This window comes from Neophocaena asiaeorientalis, unplaced genomic scaffold (assembly GCF_003031525.2).
Source record: "Neophocaena asiaeorientalis asiaeorientalis breed wild unplaced genomic scaffold, Neophocaena_asiaeorientalis_V1.1 scaffold280, whole genome shotgun sequence".
Lineage (NCBI taxonomy): Eukaryota > Metazoa > Chordata > Mammalia > Artiodactyla > Phocoenidae > Neophocaena > Neophocaena asiaeorientalis.
Window position 1 is genome coordinate 6,751,233 of NW_020185321.1, and position 21,281 is coordinate 6,772,513.

The 21,281-nt window shown below is 37.4% G+C and overlaps 1 protein-coding gene and 1 pseudogene across 4 annotated transcripts in view; both read left to right on the forward strand.

Moving 5' to 3' along the window:
• The window catches only part of ZNF790 (zinc finger protein 790), a 31,624-nt gene extending 22,254 nt beyond the window's left edge, over window positions 1-9,370 (forward strand). For all 4 annotated transcript variants that reach the window (XM_024733853.1, XM_024733854.1, XM_024733852.1 and 1 more), the window contains one exon: window positions 5,670-9,370. In XM_024733853.1, coding sequence (XP_024589621.1) covers window positions 5,670-7,348 — 1,679 coding nt within the window. In that variant the 3' untranslated portion in view covers window positions 7,349-9,370. The remainder of the gene's footprint in view (window positions 1-5,669) is intronic.
• Window positions 9,371-18,750: 9,380 nt separating this feature from the next.
• LOC112392397 (40S ribosomal protein S4, X isoform-like) lies at window positions 18,751-21,068 on the forward strand (annotated as a pseudogene).
• The last annotated feature ends 213 nt before the right edge of the window (window positions 21,069-21,281 follow it).

Here is a 21,281-nt window from a genome sequence, read left to right on the forward strand (position 1 = left end):
AAAATTTCTCGTAAGGCTGGTGTAGTTGTAGTGATCTCCTTTAGCCTTTGCTTGTCTGGTAAACTCTTTATCTCTCCTTCAATTCTGAATAATAACATTGCCAGGTAGAGTATTCTTGACTGTAAGTTTTTTGCTTTTAGCACTTTGAATATCTCATGCCACTCCCTTCTGGCCTGCAAAGTTTCTGCTGAAAAATCTGCTCATTGTCTTATGGGGTTCCCTCGTGTGTAACAAGTTGTTTTCTCTTGCTGCTTTTAAAGTTCTCTCATTATCTTTAATTTTTGACATTTCAATTATATTGTATCTTGGTGTGGATGTCTTTTGGTTTATCTTGTTTGGAACTCTCTGGGGTTCCTGGATCTAGATGTCTGCTTCCTTCCCCAGGTTATGGAAGTTTTCAACCTTATTTTTCAGAATAAGTTTTCTTTCTCTCTTCTCCTGGGACTCCTATAATGTGAATGTTGTTCTGCTTGATGTTGTCCCATAGGCCTGTCAAGCTATCTTCAGTTTTAAAAACTTTTTTTTTTTGCTCTCTGTTTTGGTGAGTTTCACTACCCTGTCTTCTAATCACCAGTCCTTTCTTCTGTTTTATCGAGTCTGCTGTTGAACACCTCTAGTGTATTTTTCAGTTCAGTATTCTTCAACTCTGTTACTTCTGTTTGGTACTTTTTTATATTTCCATCTTTGTTAAAGTTCTCTCAGTGTTCATTCTTCTCCCAAGGTCAGATGCTCCTCAGCATTTTTATGACCATTACTTTGAACTCTTTATCAGATAAATTACTTATCTTCATTTGATTAAGATATTTTTCCTGGGATTTTATTTTGCTTTTTCATTTGGAACATATTTCTTTTTCCCTCATTTTGCTTGACTCTTTATTTTTGCTTCTATGTATTAGGTGAAACAGCTACCTCTCCCAGTCTTGAAGAGTGGTTATAGGAAGACTGGGACTGTGTGTCAGTCTGCTGTCTTTGCAGTACCCTGGGGGTAATAGCCTGCCAAGAGCTCTCTGATTTTTTTCAGTCCCATGATTTTTTCACCCCGGCCCTCAGAGCCAGGTATTCAAGGGATGTTCCCTTGGATGTGGACTTGGGTATGTGGATGTCCCCCATGTTGACTCGACTTGTGTTGGATTGGGCTGCAGAGAGCACCAGGCTGGGGCAAGACTGCCCAATGGGTTGGGTATGGCTGTGGGGACACACAAGTCTGCGGCAATCCCAGTCACCAGCTTGGGTGGGACTGTGGGGAGCACATCCCACTGGTGCTTGCAAAGTAGAGGGAGAGTGTAAAGTGGCACCCGCCAGCACCTCCATCCCTGGAGACAGTTACAGCAGGTCCCAGCAGATACTTTAATATTAGCAAAAGGATCTCCATATATGGTCTAGGCACTTTGCAACTTCTGCTTTTTCCCTGGGTCTTGGGGTGAGTAAATCTGTGCACAAGCCCTTTAAGAGCAGAATCCCCATTTCCTATAACCCTTTGGTTTTCTTGGACATAAGCCCCTTTGGTTTTCAAAGCCAAGCATTTTGAAGGCTCATCTCTCTAGTGTAGGTCCCAAGGTTTGGGGTGTCTAATGTGGGGCTTGAACCCTTTGCTCCTCCTAGGGAACTCTGTATTTGTGAGATCCCCCCAACTGTGAGTTGCCACACCAGGGGTGGGGTTTTTGGAAAGACTACTTCTCTACCTCTCCTGCCTGTCTCAGTGTGGCCCTTTGATCTTTTGCTCTGCAAGAGCTTTTCAGTTAAGTGTCAGGTCTTTTTCAGAAGGTATTTCTATTTAACTAGATTTGATGTGTCTGTGGGAGGAGGTTGAGTTCAGGATCTTCCCATGTTTTCATTTTGAGCTGCCCTCCTATTTTTTTCCGGTCTTTATGATTGAGTCTCTAAACTACTAACATAAAATTTGTAGCCTTCTTTTTTTTTTTTTTTTTTTTTTTTTATCACTGTTGTGGCCTCTCCCGTTGCGGAGCAACAGGCTCCGGACGCGCAGGCTCAGCGGCCATGGCTCACGGGCCCAGCCGCTCCGCGGCATGTGGGATCCTCCCACACCGGGGCACGAACCCGCGTCCCCTGCATCGGCAGGCGGACTCTCAACCACTGCGCCACCAGGGAAGCCCTGTAGCCTTCTTGAATGAGTTTTTGTAGAGCATTCAGCTTAGTTTTCATAAAAACAGACAACCTTTCTCTCATATTTCTTTACATAATGTTATTTAAAATATATAAATAAAATATCAGGAACAGTTGGTATAAACAGGTTTGGAAGCAAACAGCTGATTCATGGTAAGCACATGGGCATCCTAGAGGTAGCTACTACTTGAATGCTTTTGTATATTGTGGACATTAATCCTTGTGTTTTCTTAAGGACTGGAGGGCGTTGGTTCATATGGAGGTCAGGAACAAAATAAGTTTCAGTGTAGCCGCACTAAAAATGGGTCATTTTTAACTAAAACCTTCTAATAATTTAATAGGATAAAGGCTATTGATTTCTAGTGAGGACAAATATTTCCCCTGAGTTGTTTACCGATTTGCTACTCATATTTATTCAATAACTGTCTGCTCTGTGCTTGATTTATCCGTATCACTTGTTGGCTTAATACTTTTAATTTTTAGTGTGATTGGGCATTAACATAAAGAAAACACTAATACACTAGTGCCTAGTTAGAGTGACTAAAATTATATTTGTTTTCTTTAGGATTTTAGTTTTCTTTTGGTCCTAAAATTTTTATTTTACAACTTAATCGAAGTATAATTGTAGAATAATAAACTCCACATATTTGAAGTTACAATTTGATCTGTTTTGACATGTGTGTGTATCCATGAAATTATCACTATAATCAAGACAACAAACACTTCAGTCATTGCCAAATTTCCTTGTGTCCCTTTGTTACCCATCCCTTCTTCCACCTCCATCCCAAGGAAATCACTAACTTGCTCTCTGCAACTCTAGATTAGTTTATATGTTCTAGAATTTTATATAAATTGACTTATACAGTGTATACTTTTTTGGCCTTGTTTCTTTTGCTAGCATAATTTTCAGATTCATCTATGTTGTTGTGTTTATCAATAGTTTATTTTTTATTTCTCTGTAGTATTCCATTCATGGGTATGCTGTAATTTATTTTTTCATACACCTGTTCATGGACATTGTTTTTAAGATTCTCAGCCCTTATCTTTTCAAATATTGCTGCTTCTTCCATTCTTCTCTGTGTAAGTTTCCATTTACACTTGTGTTTAATCTCCTAACTGAATCTTCTATGTCATAATGCTTCTCTTATGACTTTTCCAGTCTTTTTCTCATAGAATTTTTCTTTTGACCTATATTGGTTTCTTGTTCTCTGATAAAATGATTCATTTTATGTTTTAGCTACTTGAGCATAGTTATTTTTAAACTCTGTCTCATAACTCCAATATCTAGAATCCTTATAGATGTATTTCTGCTTATCTATTGTTTCTATAGTTTCTATATTCATGTTGTCTGGTTATTTCTTTAATTTTGTGCCAGACACTGTTTGCAAAATGTGAAACTAATCACTAGGATATCTTCCTTTATAGAGAATTTCTGTTCGCTTTTACCAAGTTCTGAAGCATTTTTGTTGTTATCTCAATCCGTTGCCCTCCTTGGTCACTGGGATAAATTGAAACTGAGCTGTAGTTCCTGTGTAGGTCTACCTCTGTTTTACCCACATTCCTAGGTTATGGTCCTTCAGTTATAACTCAACATGAGAGATGTTTAGGACACCCCCTGTAGACAGACCCTAGATACCAATCTCCGTTACTTTAGTCTTGAGAACATGTCATATGTTCTGTCAGTCTCTAAGCCAAATGCTAATACCAGTACAAATTCTTTTTTTCTTTTATTGGCGTATAATTGCTTTACAATGTTCTGTTTTTGCTGTAGAACAAAATGAATCAGCTATGTGTATACGTATATCCCCTCCCTCTTGAGCCTCCCTCCCAACCCCCCCAGTACAATTTCAATAGTAGAAATTGGATAAGCCCTTCAGCATATTCAAGTAGTAGCAGTTGTAGTATTTTCTTTTTTGTTCTTCTAAAATATTTTACCAATAAATGTGATATCCCATGGAGATTTGGTAAAGGTCACTTGAGAAAGGGCTTGAAAGCATAAAATCGAATGGATGAGCAATACTATAAACTCAAGAAATAAAACAAAAACACCTTGGTTGGGATCATCTGACAAAATATGACTTGACTAATAGGGACAGTGGAGAAAATGAGCAGGGCAAAGTATTTAAATGTGCATAGGCAAATGGAAGAATGAGTAAGTACATATGATTCCATTTCTCTGAGCTAGCATGGATATGCTTTTGTTTCCTCTTATCTGTACAGAAAGTAATGTAGAATTATGTGTACTCATTTCAGTAGAGATGGAAGGGATTAGACAATGAGGTGTATTACATTGCTATCACATGATGCCAATTGTGCTTCCTGATCCCTGATTTTTTTAATATTATCCTTTACTACCTCCTATAACTGCCCCCCCTTTGCTTTTTTTTTTTGACAAGTAGTGTATTGTTTTTTTTACAGAATTTTTTTAAATACCTAACATGTGCTAAGTGTTGATTTACCATACTGGGTAAAACAGTCTTAAGTCTTTAAATTGATATCCCATGATTAGGGTAGTACCTGCACTTATTTTTTTGTTGTTGTTGAACTCCTCAGATGAAATTGACCTGAACAAAACTTTATATATATATATATTTTAAATTTATTTATTATTTATTTTTGGCTGTGTTGGGTCTTCGTTGCTGCACGTGGGCTTTCTCTAGTTGTGGCGAGCAGGGGCTACCCTTTGTTGTGGTGCGTGGGCTTCTCATTGCAGTGGTTTCTCTTGTGGAGCACGGGCTCTAGCCTCATGAGCTTCAGTAGTTGTGGCATGTGGGCTTAGTAGTTGTGGCACATGGGCTTAATTGCACCACAGCATGTGGGATCTTCCCGGAACAGGGCTCAAACCCATGTCCTCTGCATTGGCAGGTGGATTCTTAACCACTGCACCACCAGGGAAGTCCCTGAGCAAAACTTTATATATTTAATCACCTGCCTCAGCTTTTTTAGTTCGTTAAAATTTCTGTTTATTTCTTGCCCTTTTTTCATATTGCCCAGAATTTGTTAAGCCATTCACATTTCATATGCTCTATTTATTTTATTTTATTTTATTTTATTTATGTTTTGTGGCTGCATTGGGGCTTTGTTGCCGCGCATGGGCTTTCTGTAGTTGTGCCGAGTGGGGGCTGCTCTTTGTTGTGGTGCACGGCTTCTTATTGTGGTGGCTTCTCTTGTTGCAGAGCATGGGCTTTAGGCTCATGGGCTTCAGTAGTTGCAGCACTTGGGCTCAGTAGTTGCAGCATGCGGGCCCTAGAGCGCATGGGCTTCAGTAGTTATGGCACGTGGGCTCAGTAGTTTTGGCTCGTGGGCTCTAGAGCACAGGCTGAGTAGTTGTGGTACATGGGCTTAGTTGCTCCTCGGCATGTGGGATCTTCCCCAACCAGGGATCAAACTCATGTCCCCTGCATTGGCAGGTGTTTTCTTAACCACTGTGACACCAGGGAAGTCCCTGGTCTATTTATTTTAGGATTTATTTCTTATATCTACCTTGGAAATTTTAGTTCTTTTTGAACAGTAAAACAGTATGAATTTGTTTTCTTATTTTTCAGACATGCAATCCAGGTGTAAGACCAAGACATCACCAAAAAATGACATTTTTGACAGAGGATTGCCTCAGTGGGAAATAATGGAAATTTGTAAAAAACATAGCCTTGAATGTTTATGTTTTAAAGGTGATTGGGAAAGCAAAGGTCAGTTTGAAACACAACAGGAAAACCAGGAAGAATGTTTTAAGCAGATTATACTCACCTGTGAAAAAATGCCCACATTTAACCAGCACACAACTTTTAATCTACTTCAGAGACTTAATACAGTAAAGAAACTGAATGAATTTAAAGGGTGTAGGAAAGCATTTTGTTCTGACACAGACTGTATTCAACATCAGTTAATTCACACTGGTGGAAAATTTTGTGACGATAAGGAATGTGAGAAGACCTTTTTTCCTAATTCAGAACTTACTCAATATCAGACAGTTTACACTGCTAAGAAAACATATGAATGTAAAGAATGTGGGAAGGCTTTTAGTTTGCGTTCAAGTCTTACAGGTCATAGGAGAATTCATACTGGTGAAAAACCTTTTAAATGTAAGGAATGTGGGAAGGCCTTTAGATTTCATTCACAACTTAGTGTCCATAAGCGTATTCATACTGGTGAGAAATCTTACGAATGTAAGGAATGTGGCAAGGCTTTTAGTTGTGGCTCAGACCTTACTCGACATCAGAGAATTCATACTGGTGAAAAACCCTATGAATGTAATGACTGTAGGAAGGCCTTTAGTCAGCGATCACATCTTACTAAACATCAGAGAATTCACACTGGTGAAAAACCTTATGAATGTAAGGAGTGTGGGAAAACTTTTACTCGTGGCTCACACCTAACTCAGCATCAGAGAATTCATACTGGTGAGAAATCTCATGAATGTAAAGAATGTGGAAAAGCCTTTATTCGTGGTTCAAATCTTGCTCGACATCAGAACGTTCATGTTGGTAAGAAACCCTATGAATGTGAGAAATGTGGGAAAGCCTATGTCTGGAGTTCACACCTTGCTCGACATCAGCGAATTCATACTGGTAAGAAACCTTTTGAATGTAAGCAATGTGGGAAGACTTTTATATGGGCCTCATACCTTGCTCAACATGAGAAAATTCATAATGAGAGAAAACCGTATGAATGTAAGGAATGTGGAAAGACTTTTATTCATGGTTCAGAGTTTAATCGACATCAGAAAATTCATACTGGTGAGAGAAACTATGAATGTAAGGAATGTGGAAAGACCTTTTTTCGTGGTTCAGAACTTAATCGACATCAGAAAATCCATACTGGAAAGAGATCATATGAATGTGAAGAGTGTGGAAAAGCCTTTCTCTGGGGTTCACAACTTACACGACATCAGAGAATACACACTGGTGAGGAACCTTACGTATGTAAAGAATGTGGGAAATCTTTTATCTGGGGTTCACAACTAACACGACATAGGAAAATTCATACTGATGCAGAACCCTATAAATGTAAGGAAAGTGGCCAGATCTTTAGTCACCATTCTTATTTTGCTGAACAGAAAATTCACAGTGGTGAGAATCTTTATCAATGGAAATATTATGGGAACACCATTAGTCATGACTCATACTTTGCTCAACACCAGAGTATTTACACTTTTGAGAAATCCTATGGACGTAAAGATTTTGAGAGGGCATTTTCTCCAGGCTCTCACTTTATTTCACTCTTGTGAAATCTTGTGATATAAAAATGTAGGAAAAGTCTTTATTCATGACTTATTAATTGATCTCAGTTAATTCCTTCTTTTGAGAAAGCCCGTAGTGTAAATAATATTGGAAGACCTTTTGACAGAGCACGAAACACACCCAACAGCAAAGAATTCCTAATGCAATCTATATTAATGGAGGAAAGCTTTACTGATTGGTTATCAATTATAGAATATCGGGTAAAGTCCTACAAGTAAGATGATAGTGTGAATCCCTTCTGAATCATTCTGAAAAGATTCTCCACGTCATTAATATTGTGCTGCATAGAAGTGAAGTCTAACTCATCTAGGGAAACTTTCCATTATTACTTAAGTCTTGTTGCACTTCCACAAAATCACACCAAAGGTGAATTTGTGTTTTGTAATTAATCTGGAAAAGCCTTAAGCTGTGTCATACAATTTATTTGGTATGTCTTAGTTTCAGTACCTCTTACCTCCTAATTTTTTGGAAAGTAACTTAATTCTGTGTTTGCTTACTTATCAGATTGTAAGGGTTAAATGAGTTTGAGGATTTAAATGATTTAATGACCATCATTAATAATAGTATTAGACCATTTCTATGAGAGGAAGACCTTAAGAGATTATAGACAAATATGCCATCTGTATGTATGTCTTACTGAACAGCAGAATGTTAATTCTGAAGGAAAACTGGTAAAATTGAATGAAGCAAAGAAAGCTTTGATTCAGTATTAATTTCATTAGCTACATAAAAAACTCATACTATAAAGAAAGCCTTATGGTTTTCATGAAAGTGGGGTTGTTGAGTGCTCAGCATTTTTTAAGGCATTTGGAAGGGATTTGTTTCTAACAAATTTCTAAAGCCAAATGGAATAATCCATTTTATCACCACAATTAAATTTTGGAAATTAGAAAATAGCCAAATGAATTCTGATCTCTTGGAAGCTTAGTGCTACATATATAAACAATTCTCAGATTAATGAGTAAATCAAAAGTGAAATTACAGGCAATTTGGATGTGAATGATAATGAGACTCCTATAAATCAGATCCTATGAATGTGGCCATAGCACTTCTCAATGGAAATTGCTCTGTGTATAAAACCAAGAAGATTGAAGGCAGTTTGTTTCTTGTCACCACTGTATCTCCAGCTTTTAGAACACTGCCTGTCATATTATGGGGTCCACATATTTATCAAGTTAAATAATGATTACTCAAACAGGCTAGAATAAGAGCAAATGCCTCCAAGTGAACTGATGGAAAGGTTTAATGAAAATAATGCAAAAATCATGGAATAAAGAACAATACTGAAGGATTTTTATTTTAAATCAAAATGTTTCTTTGAAGAAAACTATTATTTACTAGACTTTGACAATGCCTCCACATTATAAGAAAAGAGAAATGTGATACAACCATATGTTTAGATGAATTTTTAAACGTCGTGTAAATATATATAAACTATTAGATACAAATTTTTAAATATAGAAAGTAAAGTTCATTTTCTAGGAGAACATTATCTTAAATGATTAAAATTTGAGAGTAAATAAAAAGGGCTAATTGGAAGAAAACTTTTTTTAAAAAAAACAGAGGATCAGATAATTGTATAGGGTACCCCCTGAAGGAACAGAAAATCCTATGGAAAAATTGTTCACTCATGCTAAAAGACTAAATAACATAATTCTGATAATAAAATTAAATGTAGCCCTTGAACAACATATTCCAGAATAATTTCATTCATGAACATACATGAAAAAAAAATATGAGAGTCAAATGATACTTACTCAGAATGTTTAACCTCTGATCTGGATGGGTGGTAATTCTACAGTTTAAACAACAGCAAAATATGATGAAAATGTAATCTTCTCAGTTGAGTACTTAATAAGTTTATTCTATGTGCATTTTCTTCATACCTTTTAGTATTACATGAATTAAGGAATAGTGAATATATGTACGTATATTTAGCATGTTTATAATTCAGTTATTTAACAGTAGTTAAACAGTATTAGGGGGGCTTCCCTGGTGGTGCAGTGGTTAAGAATCCGCCTGCCAATGCAGGGGGCACAGGAATGATGAAAATGTAATCTTCTCAGTTGAGTACTTAATAAGTTTATTCTATGTGCATTTTCTTCATACCTTTTAGTATTACATGAATTAAGGAATAGTGAATATATGTACGTATATTTAGCGTGTTTATAATTCAGTTATTTAACAGTAGTTAAACAGTATTGGGGGGCTTCCCTGGTGGTGCAGTGGTTAAGAATCCGCCTGCCAATGCAGGGGGCACAGGTTCGAGCCCTGGTCCAGGAAGATCCCACATGCCGCAAAGCACCTAAGCCCATGCACTGCAACTACTGAGCCTGCACTCTAGAGCCCGCGAGCCACAACTACTGAAGCCTGCAAGCCTCGAGCCCATGCTCTGCAACAAGAGAAGCCACCGCAGTGAGAAGTCCACACACTGGAATGAAGAGCAACCCCCGCTCGACGCAACTAGAGGAAGCCCGTGCACAGCAACGAAGACCCAACACAGCCAAAAATAAATAAATAAATTTATTTTAGAAAAGAAACAGTATTAGGGAACAGTACTTCCATCCGAATTATTGTCTTCTATGGAATTTCACAACTCATGGGGAAAATGAAAAATTTTTTATATTGCTTTATTATTAATAAACAAGCTATTTCATTCATGCTGACTAAACTTTTTTTAAGGTGACCAGTACACTGAGAAAAATAACATTTAGAACTTTCTGGACATCCATATAAAGATAAGTATGAGACATTCTGTTTTCCTTTGGCCCGGACTGCCTTGTTGAGTGTATTATCTACTGCTCCTGTCTCCTTCATGGTGAATTTCTCGATCTCCTTGAATGCCTGAGGTACATGCTACTTGAGCTCCACTCCACTAATATGTTTGTGAATATTGATAATGTCTTCTCTAGCCTATCTTATAGATGAAAGAAAGCCCTTAGTTTTTCGCTAACCACCTTTCTTCTCAGGAGCCATTTTACTACAACCATGTTGGAAAAGAACTTGTTATAATTAATCTTAGTGCATCTAGATAAAATGTAGGGGATAGAAGTAGATTAATTCCTGGCAGTATAAAGCAGGGTAAATTCCCAGCAAATCAAGAGATCTAAATATCAAAAAGGGGGGAGAAAAGAGAAACTTACAAGTACTATGAGAAAACATGAGTGGATTCCTTTATAACCTTGGAATTGAGATATCAATAACTATGAATCAAAAATCCAGTAGAAATAAGGAGGAAGAAGTCAGTTTTCTGTAGGACTAAAGCAGTATTCACAAAGATACAGGAAAATTACAAACTGGAGATATTTGCAACTATATCACAAACTAATAACCATAAAGAGCCTAAAAGTTGAGATGAGAATATAAGTAACACTACATTGAGATACCACTTCATACCAATCAGATGGACAGAAATCCAACAAGGTATTAAAATATTCTATTGGCAAGACTGGAAAAACAAGGACTCTCACATTGCTGCTGAAAATGTAAAACAGTACAACTCTTATATGAGGGAATTGAGCATTGCCCATGTGTAATCTCTGCATATCCCATAAGACCCAGACCCTTGCTTCTATCCTAAAGATACATTGGTAAAATTATAAAGTGTGGTATGCACAAAAATTTTTTAAATACTATATATAAGTGCAGCAGACTGGAAACAATCCAGATGCCCAGCATAAACTGGTTTAATTAGTGTATTTATGTAACAGTGGAATATCGTGCAGCTGTATACTTCTATAGAGTGATCTTCATGATAGGTTAAATGAAAAAATAGGTAAGTGGAAAATAATATGTATATTATGCTAACATTTGTGAAAGGAATAGAGGAATACTATATATACCTATACTTTCAAAAAGAAATAAAGTGAAACAACAGTTGGGAGAGAGCAAGGATGGAAGGTAGTTATCTTTGGTTGAACCTTGTTTTATATTTTTACTTTGGATCCATGGAGATACTTTACGTATTGACTTTTATTTTTAAAAAGAAGGCAAAGGGGAAATAGCAATCCTAATATCAAAACCAGTGAATTTGATTCACCATCAGCTTATTACATAACAATGTAAAGAAGAATAATTTCAAATGATGTTAAAATATTTTGACATAGTAGTAGGAGAGCTATATCTCAAGGACAAAGAAATACAATGAAATCTGTGCTTGCTTTACTAGCCTTTTGTTAAAGGTAATATTGATATTATTGTAGGTGACTCCAAAATTAAGTACATAACTTAATTTCATGAGGATTCAATTTTTGCAAAATAAAAAATAAAGAAGTAAAATGCCTATAGTCTTTCATGTGAATTTGAAGTGTGCATTTCCTACCTCTCCAATGAAGGAGTCTAAAAACATTAGTGACATGGAAGCAGTGAGCACCATGTTTTCATGTATACAATCTGTGGTTCCTAAATTCTGTTTTCTATAAAAGGAAGCAAGGGCTCCTTGGAGAAATGGCATATGAACAGGTCAAGGGTAGGAGATGTATATATGATTATTCTGACATATCTTTTATGCCTAAAAGCAAGAAAGCTGTCAAAGACTGTAGAATCTTGTCAACCTGAAGGAACTGACCAAAGGTAGGATAATCTGAACACGTAAAAGCTATTGCAGTGGACTGAAACAGTGATTGTAGGTAAAGCTTCAAAATTCAAAATGAAAAAATTTTTGATAGAACCTTTTATGGAGCTTGCCAGAGTACCGGCTTATTCTGAAAATTTGATAAGTAAAGGAATAAAAGTAAGCATTTATCATTTTTACACACGCACACACGTACACACTACAAATCAGTGAAGAAAATATAGAGCTACTATAGTTCTCCTTTTTCAAGTCTTGAGACTATAATCGATATTTAATATTTCCTTCAGATACTTATTTCATGTTCCCTTTGCTAACAGCATTGCAGATTATGTCCCCTCCATCCCTTTTTTTGTCCATGATTTTATTATAAAATTTTCAAACATACAGAAAAGCTGAAAGAATATTACAGTAGACAGCATATGCCCACTGCCTGGACTCTACCATTAACATTGTACTTTCAGCTGGGAGTTATTGTTGGGTTGACAACTTTGTTCCTGAAGGTCTGAGCTATTCATCCTCTCTCTTTGGAGTTGCTATTGTAATCCATTAATTTTTACCAGTGAACATGGAAGTACTAGAAACACCACAGAGTTTTTCTCTGGGTTCCAAACATACTTTTTCCTGCCTCCTTTTTGATAATCAGGATGATTTTCTGTGGATGTCATTCTTTGACATCTTTCCCTTGCTTTTTTGTCACTGTTATAAGAGCCTCAAATGGCAAAATGGCAGATTCAGTTATAAGGTCATTGGAGTCATTCTGCCCCCTAGCAGAAGGTTCCTTTGGAACTAAGAATTCAGAAATAGCAAAGCCCAAAATAGGAATGGAAAGCAAAAATATTAGTGGTTGGGTATGAACACTAGTTACTGGGCCTGCTGAGATGTAATAATGAAAGGACCTGCTCCATTCTTTGTTTCCTAGACCTATCTATTCTGGTTTTTTGAGAAACAGCAACATCCTGAACAGTACTCCAACCTAAACAAGGGTTTTTTCCTGCCAGATGGCACAATAATTACGTTTACAATTATTCTGCCATTCTATTACGACAGACTACTTTGGGTTGATGGGATCCATGGTAAGACAGGTAAATCTCATTGTTATGTCACCACTACCTTATTTATTTTGCTTTAAAATTATGTATTCATCTAGAACCACTGTTACATGGGATTATGATGGTGAATAATACATTCAGTAAGTCCCTCAATGGTGGATAGTAATAGAAAATCCTTAATTAATCACCTGTTTCTCCCCCATCCCCTATGGCTATCATGTCCCCCTCCATTATGAAAGTGTTCCAGTGTAGTCAGTATATCACCAAAAGGGTAACTGCCCTTTTCTAGAGAAACAGTGACATGTGTTTAAACTTTTGCAGGTTGGGCACTCAGCAGTGGCAATATCCAGATTAGTCTTGTTGAAAGGAAGTCAATGTTCCTATGTATAACCTCCATCCCTGCCATTCATTACAACTGAGAGAATGGTAGTGGAGCTGGGTAAAGAGGTTGACTGACATTCTGTCTACTTCTCTGGAGTCTTCTCTAAAATGGATGCACTTTGGTGAGCATTCACATAGCACACAGATATCTTCATACTCTGCTCAAGACTGCCCTTTTCTAGAGAAAAGTGACATCAGGCTTCTGTTTAAACTTTTGCAGGTTGGGCACTCAGCAGTGGCAATATCCAGATTAGTCTTGTTGAAAGGAAGTCAATGTTCCTATGTATAACCTCCATCCCTGCCATTCATTCCAACTGAGAGAATGGTAGTGGAGCTGGATAAAGAGGTTGACTGACATTCTGTCTACTTCTCTGGAGTCTTCTCTAAAATGGATGCACTTTGGTGAGCATTCACATAGCACACAGATATCTTCATACTCTGCTCATGAAGAAATATAAAGCTGCAGAAGTCTATGGCTCGGCCAACGTAACATGCTTAAGTTTTCTTCCTTAGTCAACGGATCATGTTGCCCATGGGGCTATAGATGTTATCTGTGGGAGAAGTAGCAATGAGAATAGATGCCATATGGGAGTCTGGGCCAATTACTTGTGAAACTGTATCTTCAAAAATTAATGATGGACCTCTGCACGCATCCCAGATGTCTTGAAAGAACAAATAATACCAACTTCATGGTGAAAAGTTTGACACGTATGGTCATGTATTGTCCTCTGGTTAGCTAGGCAGTATCTCTTAGGGTAAAATTAGGCATCTGGAAGAGGTCTTGTGTTTGCTTCAAAATTCTAGGGTTCTTTTCTTGGTTCTCCTATTAAGGAAAGAAAGAAAATTAAAATTTTAAAGTACACATTTACAATAGCATTAAAAATAATTGGGGCTTCCCTGGTGGCGCAGTGGTTGAGAGTCCGCCTGCCGATGCAAGGGACACGGGTTTGTGCTCCGGTCTGGGAAGATCCCACATGCCGCGGAGCGGCTGGGGCCGTGAGCCATGACCGCTGAGCCTGCGCATCTGGAGCCTGTGCTCCGCAGCGGGAGAGGCCACAACAGTGAGAGGCCTGCATACCGCAAAACAAACAAAAAATAACTGATAGGAATAAGTATAACAAAAGACCTCTACAGAAAACAATGAAAGCATATTAAGAGAACATTTCAAAGACTTGGATAAAATGAGCTCTTTACCCCAGTAATATGTTAAAGAATCAATGTTGTAAAGTTGCCTGATCTCAAAATTGACCTAGAGATTTAAGCAAATCCAACTTAAAAAATGACAACAGGAATTTTTCAAAACTTAACCAGTTGATTTTAAAATTTATATGGAAATGCAAAGGGTCATGAATAAGAAAGACACTATTAAAGAATAAGAACAACAGGGAAGGACATTCTATCATATATTAAGAAATAAATGTATAGATAGTAATACAGTATGGTATCATGCATATGGATATATAGACCAATGGAACCAAACAAGGATGTCAGAAATAGATCCATTCTTATAGGACCACTTAATTGGTTATAAAGGTGGCAATACAGAGCTCTGGGGAATGAACACCTCTTCAATAACTTGTTCTAGAACAATTGAGTATCCATATAAGAATGCAATCAAGCAGTCATGGAATAATATATGGAAATGAATTCCAGATGGACTGATGATTTAAAAGCAAAAGACAAAACTTTTAGAACACAACATCTGAGAATGTTTCATAACAACAGAGTACAGTATATTTCCTAAACAAAACATTTTAAATTTAACCAGAAAGGAAAAGTCTGATGTGTTCACATTAATTTTATTAATCCTGTTAATCAACAGTCACCATTAAAAGACTGAACAGTTGACTGCTTCTGACCAAGATGGAAAAATTGGCCAGATTTACTTGAACAGCTGAAATAACTAAAAGGGTGCACAAGATAGGTGAAACAATAGTTTTCAAGACATTGAACATTTTTAAATATTCAATTCCAATGAAGGATGATGATCCCTGAGAGAAGAAATGAGATGACCCCTATGATTGCACAGTTTATTGCTGGGAGGGGTAACCAAGGTGGAGCCCAGTGATCTCTCAGTGTTGAAATGGGATGAGGAGTCCAAAGAAGCCAATGTCGTTGGAATTTACAGGGCAGAACATCAAAAAGGTGAGAATTACACAAAGATTTCCAGAGATCTGCAGAGAATTTCCCTTAAGTACTCATCAATACACTTATGTGAAAAAACTACCTTAAGCCAGGGAAAAATCACCACCTGAAAGAATTGGAGGGAACTTACACAGAGCTCATAGAGGTGTAGGAATAATTCCTGCTCTCAAAAGCCAAAGTGGAAAATCTGAGACTTCACATAGCATCAAGTAGAGTACTCAGAGGATTTTACTTCAATTTTGGGGAAATTTTGCCATAGACTAAGCCCTACTCTGAGACCACCTGAGAAAGCTTAAAAGTATACCTCAAAAGGATCAAACTTTCCAAATAATGGCATCTCAAACAAAGATAAAAAGTATTTATACGTATACAAAAATATGCAGCACCTAACAGGGCAAAATTTTTGTCTGGTATCCAGTAAAAAAGTATTAGGCATCCAACATCCATTAATGAGAAGAACTCAGCTAAGAGGAAAAGAAGGAATTTCCTTGAGCAATAAAGAGTATCTGAAAAGCCAACAGCTAACATCATACTTAATGGTGAAAGACCTACTACCAGGAACAACAGAAAGATGTCTGGTCTCAACACTTATACTAAGCATTGTATTAGAGGCTCTGGCCAGTGCAGGGGGAGGGGGGAAGTATCCAGATTGAAAGGGAAGAAATAAAACTACATTAACATGTGAATGTCTATATGAAAAAAATCTGATGGCATCTACAAAAAAAGCTACTAGGACTAATAAGTGAGTTTAGTGAGGTTGCAGGATAAGGATTAGTATACATAAATTATTTTCTATGTACTAGCAGTGAACACTCTGAAGCTTGAATTTTTAAAATGGCACTTAGAACACCTTCAAGAGACTTAGATACTTAGTGACAACTCTAGAAAAAGTGCAAGGTATATACCATGAAAATTAAAGAACACTGCTGAGAGAACTTAAAGAAGACCTAAATAAGCGGGGGGAGAGAGAGACTATGTTCAGAAATTGGAAGACTTCATACTATTAAGTTGTCAGTTCTTTCCAAATTGACTTGTAGATGAAATGGAATTCCAACCAGAATATCAGGAAGCTTTCAGCTTTGTGTGTGTGTGTGTGTGTGTGTGTGTGTGGAAACTGATTCTAAAATACACGTGAACATGCAAAGGACATGAAACAGGCAAAACAACTTTGAAAAATAATAACAAAGTTGAAGGACATGGGCTACCTGACTTTGAGACTTATTATAAAGCTAAACTAATTCAACATTGTGTGTTATTGTAATCAAGATAGACAAATAGGTCAATGGAACAGAAAAGAGTTCAGAAATAAACTCAAACATGTATATGGACAACTGATTTGTGGCAAAGGTGCAAAGGTGGCTTAATGGATAAAGGTCTTTTCAACAAATAGTGCTAGAAGAAATGAATATGCATAGGCAAAAAAAGAGCTTTGGTTTATACCTCACACCATATTAAACATAACTAAAATTTATCATAGATATAAAATGTAAAACCTAAAACCATAAAACTTATAGAACTTAGGGTTAGGCAAAATTTTCTTGGGCATTATACTGAAATTTAAAGAACAATATGATAATAATTCATGAAGATTGAAAATTTATGTTCTTCAACAGACACTGTTAAGAAAATGAAAAGGTTAGCCACCAACTGGGAAAAATATTTTCCAGTCATACTTGATAAAGGATTTTAATATGAAAAGAATTTTCAAAACCCAATAATATACTCCAATTTAAAAATGAGCAAAAGATTTGAACAAATATATAACCAAAGAACATATATGGATGTCAAATAAATGCATCTAAAGATATTCAACATCATTAGTCATTAGAGAAATGCAAATTAAAACAGATAAGTAAATATTATGCCACCTATTAGAATAGTTAGCATTTAAAAAGCTGAATATACCACATGTTGCAAAGGATGAGGAAAAACTGAATCTCATACATTGCTAATGGGAATTTAAACAATACAAACACTTTGGAAAACATTTTGACAGTTTTAATTAAAAAGTCAAACACACAAAAATAGGAACCAGAGTCTCATAACTTAATACTTCAAATGTCAAGGAAACAATTTTTTAAAATCTTATACTGAGAACCAGAAAAATCTAAATGTGAATGGGAACAAACAACAGATGTAGTTGTCTGATCATGAGTTAAAGCTGCTGTCGTAAAAATGCAACAAGCATTTGAAAACACTCTTGAATCAAATGAGAGAGAAAGATTGAGAGGGAATATCAGGAAAGAAAGAAAAGATACAAGAAAGAACCAAATATAAATATTAGAACTGAAAAATACAATAACTAAATTTTTAAAATCACTGGGATGGGCACAGTAGCAGAATGGAGATGACAAAGAAAGTAATCAATTAACTTGAAGATACATCAAGAGAAATTATCCATTCTGAACAACAGAGAGAAAATAGATTGAAAAAAAAAAAAGTGGAAGCTCTTAGACCTTAGGGACAACAATGAAAGATCTAACATTTGTATCAGAATCCCAGAAGGAGAGGAGAATAAGCGGAGCTGAAAATATATTTGAAGAAAGAGGGTTTAAAAACTTCTCAAGTTTGGGACTTCCCTGGTGGCACAGTGGTTAAGAATTAACCTGCCAATGCAGGGAACACGGGTTCGAGCCCTGGTCTGGGAAGATCCCACATGCTGCGGAGCAACAAAGCCCGTGCACCACAATTACTGAGCCTGTGCTTTAGAGCCCATGAGCCACAACTACTGAGCCCATGTGCCACAACTTCTGAAGCCCGTGCACCTAGAGCCTGTGCTTCACAACAGGAGAAGCCACCGCAATGAGAAGCCTGTGCACCACAACGAAGAGTATCCCCTGCTCACCACAACTAGAGAAAGCCCGTGTGCAGCAACAAAGATGCAACATAGCCAAAAATAAATTAAAATAAATAAATTTAAAATACTTAAAAAAAAACTTCTCAAATTTGACAAAAGACATAAACCTACAGATTCAAGAAGATGAGTAAATATTATATAGGCTAAATCCAATGAAATTCACATCTAGATACACCATATTCAAATTTCTGAAAGCTAAAGACAAAAAAAAAAAATCTTGAAAGCACCCAGAGAGAAATGAAACCTATATAACAAGGTTTCTCAACTCTGTCAAATAATTATTATTGTGGGAGGCTACAATATTATTATTGTAGGCTATTTTGCAACATCCCTAGCCTCCATCCACTAGAAACCAGTAGCAACTCTTAGTTGTGACAGCCCAAAATGTCTCCAGGCATTGCCAAATATTCCCTTGGGTGCGAAACTGTTCTCAGTTGAGAACCATTGCTGTAGAACAACAATCATTCAAATGCCAGTGCGTTTCTCATCAGAAATCATGAAGGCCAGGGAAGTAGCCCATATTTTTTGATCTAAAAGAAAAATGATAAAAGAAAGGAAATTTCAACCCAATATTCTACAACCAGTAAAAATATCCTTCAGGAAGGAAAGTAATATATCTGACATACTCAGATGAAGGAAAATCAGACTATATCACCAGGAGATCTGCTCTAAAAAATGCATAAATAAATTTATTTATCCAAAAAGAAAATTATAACAAGAAAACTTGGAACATTAACAATGAAGAAAGAGCAAGAAAATCGTAAATATATGTGCACACATAATAGACTATCCTCTTTTAACATTTTTAAATCATGTTTTTCTGAAAATATTGTCTCATATGGTTCTTGAAATATGTAAAGGTGATTTTTAAGACAACTGTATTATAAAGGGGAGAGTATAAAGTAACCTAACAGTAATGTTTCTACAGTCCACTTGAACTGATAAAAGTTGATATTAGTAGTACAATATTACTAATAATATAATATCCTATATATATATAATTAGAAATCACATGAAGGGATATACTCAAAAGATACAAGTCTAAAGAAAATGTTTAAGTAATCCATAGGCAAACAACACAAGGAAACCGAGGCACACAAAAAAGGGTACAAACAGAAAACAAATGATAAAATGTCAGACTTTAAATCCTAACATGTAATTAGTTACATTAAATATAAATGACCTGGGCTACCCTGGTGGTGCAGTGGTTAAGAACCCACCTGCCAATGCAGGGGACACAGGTTCGAGCCCTGGTCTGGGAAGATCCCACATGCCACAGAACAACTAAGCCTGTGCGCCACAACTACTGAGCCTGCGCTCTAGAGCCCACGAGTCATGACTACTGAGCCCGTGTGCCACAACTACTGAAGCCTGCGCACCTAGAGCCTGTTGTGCTCTACAACAAGAGAAGCCACCACAATGAGAAGCCCACACACCACGACAAAGAGTAGGTCCTGCTAGCCGCAACTAGAGGAAGCCTGTGCACAGCAACAAAGATGCAACGCAGCCCAAAAAATAATAATAAAATATATTTTTAAAAAGTGTTCTTCGTTGAAAACATTTCCTAAATTAATTAATTAACTAATTAATTAAAAAATGGCCTAACCATCACTTATAATTTCACTCAGAAGTGAAATTGCTGGCTCTTTTCGTGCCTAGCGTAACCGTGGCTCATGGTCCCAAGAAGCACCTGAAGCGCATATCAGCTCCAAAGCATTGGATGCTGGGTAAACTGGTGTGTTTGCTCCTCATCCATCTACCAGTCCCCACAAGCTGAGGGAATGTCTCCCCCTAATCATTTTCCTAAGGAACAGACTTAAGTGTGCCCTAACGGGAGATGAAGTAAAGAAGATATGCACACATCGTTTTATTAAGATTGATGGCAAGGTCCGCACTGATATAACCTACCCCACTGATTTTATGGATGTCATCAGCATTGACAAGACTGGAGAGAATTTTCGTCTGATCTATGACACCAAGGGTCGCTTTGCTGTTCATCATATTACACCGAAGGAGGCCAAGTATAAGTTGTGCAAAGTGAGAAAGATCTTTGTGGGGACAAAAGGAATACTCATCTGGTTCCCCATGATACTCACACCATCTGCTACACTGATCCCCTCATCAAGGTGAATGACACCATTCAAATTGATTTGGAGACTGGCAAGATTACTGACTTTATCAAATTTGACACTGGTAACCTGTGCATGGTGACTGGAGGTGCTAACCTGGGAAGAATTGGTGTGATCACTAACCAAGAGAGACATCCTGGTTCTTTTTTTTTTTGGTTTTTTGGGGGTTTTTTGTGTTTTTTTTTTTTTTTGCAGTACATGGGCCTCTCACTCTTGTGGCCTCTCCCGTTGTGGAGCACAAACTCCGGACGTGCAGGCTCAGCGGCCATGGCTCATGGGCCTAGCCGCTCCGTGGCATGCGGGATCTTCCCGGACCGGGACACGAACCCGTGTCCCCTGCATCGGCAGGCGGACTCTCAACCACTGCGCCACCAGGGAAGCCCTCCTGGTTCTTTTGATGTAATTCATAAGAAAGACGCCAATGGCAACACCGTTGCCACCCGGCTCTGCAAAGTTTTCATTATTGGCAAAGGCAACAAACCATGGATCTCTCTTCCCCATGGAAAGGGTATCCACCTTATCACTGCTGAGGAGAGCGACAAGAGACTGGCGGCCAAACAGAGCAGTGGATAAAATGATCTGTAGGTGACATGATTGGAAAAGTATGGTTTTTTGGGGGTTTTTTGTTTTTTGTTTTTTTTTGCAGTACATGGGCCTCTCACTCTTGTGGCCTCTCCCGTTGTGGAGCACAAACTCCGGACGTGCAGGCTCAGCGGCCATGGCTCATGGGCCTAGCCGCTCCGTGGCATGCGGGATCTTCCCGGACCGGGACACGAACCCGTGTCC